This window comes from Patagioenas fasciata, chromosome 1 (assembly GCF_037038585.1).
Source record: "Patagioenas fasciata isolate bPatFas1 chromosome 1, bPatFas1.hap1, whole genome shotgun sequence".
NCBI classification, from domain to species: Eukaryota; Metazoa; Chordata; class Aves; order Columbiformes; family Columbidae; genus Patagioenas; species Patagioenas fasciata.
Window position 1 is genome coordinate 43,763,095 of NC_092520.1, and position 6,000 is coordinate 43,769,094.

The window sequence follows — 6,000 nt, forward strand, 5'->3', positions numbered from 1 at the left end:
TCCTTCACACACACATTCAAGAAACCTGACTCGATTGGCATCTAGTAGCTTTAAATGTTTTCCATGTTTTGCCTTTATCCTTCCCCTATTTGTTTGGCATATGGCTTTCTAGCATCCCATTAATGTCAAACCATTTAATCGGAATGTAAGCTAAATGCACAGTTTGCTATTTCCTGGATTCCTGTTTGGCGACCAGTGTTTTTTATGAGGAAAATAAAAGCAAAGGTCAGTATGACCAGAAAAGAAAAGTCATCTTCCATAACGGAAGCTTATTTTTCCAGTGAACTGATACAGAAGCCTAATTTAGAAAAAGGTCCTTTAGTATCATGTTATTATTAGGAGTATCACAAATAAACACAGAAACCAATTCACTTTACAGACCTCCACATTAAGCATTCAATAGAAAATCCCTTGGTGTTTTATTGATTTTTGTTTTATTGATTTTTTTAAACAGCAATATCACAGATAAAATGTATCATTTTGGTGAAACACATCTAAAACTTTTCCATCTCAAAATAAGTTATTACAAATTATTTTCACAGCAACTGGCAACTAAAGATTCAATCCATTTAAAGAACAACGAAGTAATGGCTTTATTTGGATGCCTTTTTTGATTAAATAACGTATTAACCTTGATGAAGCTTTCCAAAGAGGGATTAGCGTACTCGAGTGCATCAGCTGATTATGAGACAAATATAACAGTGATAAGATGCTGGTTCGAAATTTTTGAATCTGATGAGTATAACAATTTAGCCGTGAGGATGGGGTTGGCTCTCACAGCTTCCATCTCAACAGTTAAGTGTCCATCCAGGATACAAAAAGACATCACCCGGCTAAAGTGTGCAGTAGCTGAGAGTCTCGAAAGGTCGCTCAAATCACTAAACCGAGTAGATCAAAATATCCTGTATAATCACTATAACGTCAGAAATAATTAAAAATAATTAATTTGTAAGCAAAGAAGAATCAGAATGAAATGTATTGGAAGAGAAACCCACAAGTAAGTACAGCTTTATCTTCTGATGATATCACCCATTTTGACCAAAACTCACTGACCCACTTTGCTTTATTCGTCTATACTGTAATAATACATTTTGCATACCTATTGTATATCCTTTCCATTAAGCTAGTTGCTTAATGGATGTATAAATAAGTCTACTACAATTAGGCTTTTTAAGGGTCAAATCCTATCCACTTCTGAACCCACTACTGTAATTTCTACTATGCTGGATGGCAACACAGCAGACCTCAGAAACAGCTGAAACACGGCCGATTCTGTGCTGTTGACATAATCAACCCATGTTACAACCAGGCTGCCAAACCCTTTTATAGCCCTGCCAAGTCCAGGAATTGGTGTCCTCATTACTTTTCCCCCTCCCTAAAAAAAAAAAAAAAAAAAGAAAAAAAAAGTTTTGCTTTTTTTAAATCTCACATGTTCAAATTACAGTTCACACAGTATAACTGTAGCAAAATAAAACTTCCATGAGTTTATTTTAAGGACCAAACCTTGGAAGTCGTGCAGAGTTGTTACAAGTTAAATGCCACACACACATTTGAAAAAAAAAAAAAAAGTCTAAGAGCAGCTATTAATATTCATGTTGATTCCACATGAAACAACAGCAGTTACCCGAGCAGCTACAGTTATGTCAGCGCTTGGAAGTTATTCCAGGCTGTTTTGTCCTGCTGCCCTGAATATTCAGGAACTTCAACAATCCGTCCGGCAACAGCTACTGCAGAGTGCTTGCTTTGCTTCGCCTGGCTCTATGCTAATGAATTAGTTCCAACTACCCTCAGCTACCTCAGCCAAAGGGAAAGGAGGGAATGCCGCACCCCCCGCCACCGGGGAAGGGCAGGAGAGCGGCATCGCATGGGGTTAATTCCCCACGTGTTGGCTGTTGCTGCACCTTGAGATCTGACAATGGGAAAGTGAAACGAGCCCGCTCTGTTTATTTGCGTATATAGAAAGTAGGATCGGGACTTTGACTACTGCCGAGCCTGCGCTCCCTCTGAAGTTCCCACCGCCCCTCCAGCGCGGCAGAACCTGAGCCCTCCACCAGCCGCCCCAGGGAGGGGGAGCCCCCGGGAATGGAGGCGCTTCCGACCGCTCTGATCTCGGGGTCACGGCAGTTATGCGATCTCTTCTCCTTATCAAGCAGATTCAGCCCTGTAACCTACAGATTGAGAGATAACAGCCCCACGCTTCCACCCTCCGCTGCAAAGCAGGCGGCTATTGCAGCCGGAATTTCCCTTTTGCCAGCTCCTACTCCAGCTCCGTTACCCCCCAGCACCCCTTCTCCGGTTGTGCCAAGTTTGGGGCTTCATCTCTCTTCCGCGTCCCCCGCCACGACCGGCGGGGTGAGCGGGCAGGGGAGCGCGGCGGTACCCGCGCACCGCCCGCAGCCAAACCGCTGCCCTCCCGCCCCCGGCGCCATCCTCGCCACCGCGCCCGCGTTATTCTGTGCGGTAACATGATTCAGCCTTGCCAAATCGCTTCCGCGCTCCCGGCTGCCCCCTTCGCCTCCTCCCGGCTGGCGGGGGCCGGGAGCTGTTCGCACCTGCTCCTCGGGAACCGACCCCCGCCACGGGGGAGCAGGCCAGCCCGGCCGCCTGGCACCTCTCCCCGCTACCCCAGAGCAATAGCAGCCACCACCTCCTCCTCGGCGTCTTCCCGCCCTCCCGTTCCCCCCTCCCCGGTCGCCATGTGGCAACTGCCTCATAGACCTATACAAAAAGTGCACGTGCCCCGTCGGATATATGACAGCAGCTGATGGCCCAGTGGCTTCCATCCACCCCGGATAGGGCCCTCCGCCCGGGAGGCAGCTCCGCGCCCCATCCCATTTACGCGAAACCCGAGTGTCTGTGTACACCCCCTCCCCCCCCCCCGCCCAGGACCGCTCCCCGCCCACTCCTGTTCACCCTTCAGGCAGTTTTTTCCCAGTGTTGCCCGTTTTGAAGATACATCCAGGGACAAACTTGGGGGGGTGGGGGAGCGGTCAGAAAGCACTTTTTGGCCCCCGCTGCCCCATCCTTCACTGGCCCTCCGCCCCCCGCGTAAGCAGCGCCCGTGCCAGGGATAGAGACGGGGACAATGACAAGGCGACACTTGCACGACACGGAGGGAGAGGGGCAGAAACGCCCCTTCTCCTTCCTCTCTCCCTCCGTCCGAGCAAGAAGCGGCGCGGCCCGCTGCGGAGAAGGCCGGCTGGCTGCCGGGGCAGCAAGAGGGAGGGAGTGAGGGAGGGGGCGAGCGCATGTGGCCGCAGGGCTCGGGCCGCCCCCCCGGGCCCGCGCGGTGCCAGCGGGAAGCGGCGCAGCGCCCGCCCGGGCCGCACCGCGCGGGGGTGGGACGGGGGCGGCGGCGGGGAGCGGGGCGGGGGGGGCGGCGGTGTGTGCGTGTGCCTGGCGGCGGTTACCTGGCGTTGGTGCAGTCGTTGTAGAGGGTCTCGAAATCCTTCCTGGAGATGAGTTTGCAGCGGTTGACCCCGGGCTGGATGGCCCCCAGCCCCCTCAGGATGCGGACCTGCTCCACGTTGCAGACCACGGGCGTGATCTCCAGCCGCTTCAGCTTGGTGTAGACCGTGTGCAAGCCCCCCACCAAGTGCTTCAAGAAGAGGTCGAAAGCCTGGGGCAGACAGATGAGCTCGCAGCCCTCCACGGTGAAGGAGGCCACTTTGGCCCCCCTCAGATCCACCATCTTGCACTCGTTATTCTGGGGGGTGTTCTCCACCGGGGACGGGGTCGAGTATACGGGCTTGCCGGGTAAGCTGCTGGCCGCGCTGGCCGCGCTGGCATTGGGAGTGGAGGTGCCGCCGTTGCCGCCGCCGCCGCCGCTGCTGCTGCCGCCGCCGCCGCCGGTGCCCAGGCTGGGGCTGCCGCCGCCGCTGCCGCCGCTGCTGCCGTTACCGCCGCTGGTGGTGGAGGTGACTGTGGCCGCCGCTGCCGCCGCTGCGATGGGCTCCGGCCGGAATAGGTTTGTCCCCGAAGCGGCCGGCGGGGGAGCGATGGACGGAGACGGAGAGGAGGTGGCCGACGAGGAGGTGGTGGTGGTGGTGGTGCAGGCGGCAGAAGTTGAGACCGGAGGCTGAGGGGGGACCAGCTGGGTCGGAGGGATCAAAGCAGCCGGTACGGCCATGGTCACATATACGGCGGAGGGGGCAGGGGGAGGGGGGGAAAGTTCCCACACACACACGCAGGGGAAAGGGGAAAATTAAAAAAAAAAATGTAAAAAAAAAAAAAAAGGAAAGGAGAGAAGGGAGGAGGGGGGAGAAGAAGGGGGGGATAACCCCGGATCAGGTGCTGCGGCGAGCGAGAGAGCAGGGGGCAGAGTGAGAGAGAGAAACGCACAAAGTGTCCCGCAAGTGGGGACGGAGGAGGAGGAGGAGGAGGAGAAGTCCGCTCCGGGCGGCGGGGCTGGGGCCGAGGGGAGGGGGAGGGCAGTTTCTTTTTGTGGTCCTTGCTCTAGCACCACGTTAAAGACGAAGGTGAAAAGGAGGAGGTTTGAAGGACTTCGGTTCTCTCTGGCAAGTACATTGATCAAAGATTGAGAGGGGAATGACAGAGAGAAAATGAGCTGGGAAGTGCTGGCTGCCGCCGCTCGCTCGCTGGACGAGTTGTTGTTGTCACACGGTGCGGAGGGGAGGAGCTCCGGCAACTTGAAATACCCTTTGAAGCAGCAAAAGGCTCACTCACTAGTATTAACCCAAATTATCCAACCAGGAACCCGGAGCAAGGAAACAGAGAGAGGAGTCCCTCTTCCTCCCCCCCCCCCCCCTCCTCTTCAGGAACCGTTAGATTACATGTTTCATATTTCACCCCACCAGAGACGAGATGTAATTTTCCCAGCCCTTTTCAGCAGTCGCTTGTCAACACAGTTTGTGGAGAAACACAAGCGTCTCCAGCGCTCCCCCCGAAGCCGGGCAGGAGCAGAGAAGCCGGGGCGCGGGGCGGGCGCTGGCCGCACACCTTGCCGGGGCTGGGGCGGGGGCACCCGCGGACAAAAGCAGAAACCTCCGGACGCGTCTGTTGCTCTTGTTGTTCTCCCGGGACCGCAAACGCTCCTCCCGGCGGGGTGGGAGTTGCTACTGAAAGTCCGGAGGTAGCGCCAAGGCCCTTTTGTTCCGCGGGCGCCGATGGCTGCGCGGGGCGCACAAGGGCATTCCCCAGGCGGCCGTTTCTGCACGGGACCTCCCCGCGAGGGGCCGCGGATCAGAAGGACGGGACACGGCGGCGGAGAAACCACTCCGAAGGGGCTGCCACGGCACCGAAGTAACTTAGGAGAGAGGAAGGTGCGCGGCCCGCCCGGCTCCGTGCAGGTACCGCTGCGCAACAGGCGGCAGCGCCGCGCAGAAACCGCGCAGCGTCGTCCCCCGCCAGGTAGCGCGGAAAGTCAGCTGGTGCGCTTGCCCGCGCATGCGCAGTGGCGCGGCCAGCAGGATGGTGCTCGGCCTGGCGTGGGCGGGCCCGGTGTGCGGAGCGGTACCTGCGCGCCGCGCAACTCGAGGAGGGAGTTTTGACGCGTCTTTGGCAGCCGGCGTGCGTGGGGTGTCGGGGTCAGTCGGGAAGGCCGAGAACTTCGTTTTGTTTGGCTTGAGGGCACTTCGCTTTTTTTTTAAAGGGGTAAAGAAACGGCCGTTCGTATAGATTGAGGTGAGGGGGGGTCTTAAAAGAATAGGGTTTGATGTGTGCGTAATTCTTCCAGTTTTAATATACTGTGTACTTAATTAATCGCGATGCATGTAGGTGCCCACAGCTGCTGCTTTTAATGTATACAATTATGTGAGAGATGACTCATGAGATGACACATCTACAAAGTGGATAATCTCAACTGTAGTAATTCAGTGCGAGGGAATTTCCACATTGTCAGATACAAACTCATCTCATATGATCTACTTGCTTAATGTACTTTAGGTTCAATCTACCCGAATTCGTGTTCTAATACCAGAAAGTATGTCTTTTAGTAGCAAAATTTTAGCTATCCTGCACTAGAATCTTCAAAATTGGCAA

General features: G+C 54.8%; 1 protein-coding gene across 6 annotated transcripts in view; it reads right to left on the bottom strand.

Moving 5' to 3' along the window:
• DACH1 (dachshund family transcription factor 1) overlaps nucleotides 1–4,259 on the bottom strand; it is a 366,620-nt gene extending 362,361 nt beyond the window's left edge. For all 6 annotated transcript variants that reach the window (XM_065832261.2, XM_065832347.2, XM_065832180.2 and 3 more), the window contains exon 1: nucleotides 3,411–4,259. In XM_065832261.2, the coding sequence (XP_065688333.1) occupies nucleotides 3,411–4,129 (719 nt within the window). In that variant the 5' untranslated portion in view covers nucleotides 4,130–4,259. The remainder of the gene's footprint in view (nucleotides 1–3,410) is intronic.
• Between the last annotated feature and the right edge of the window lie 1,741 nt (nucleotides 4,260–6,000).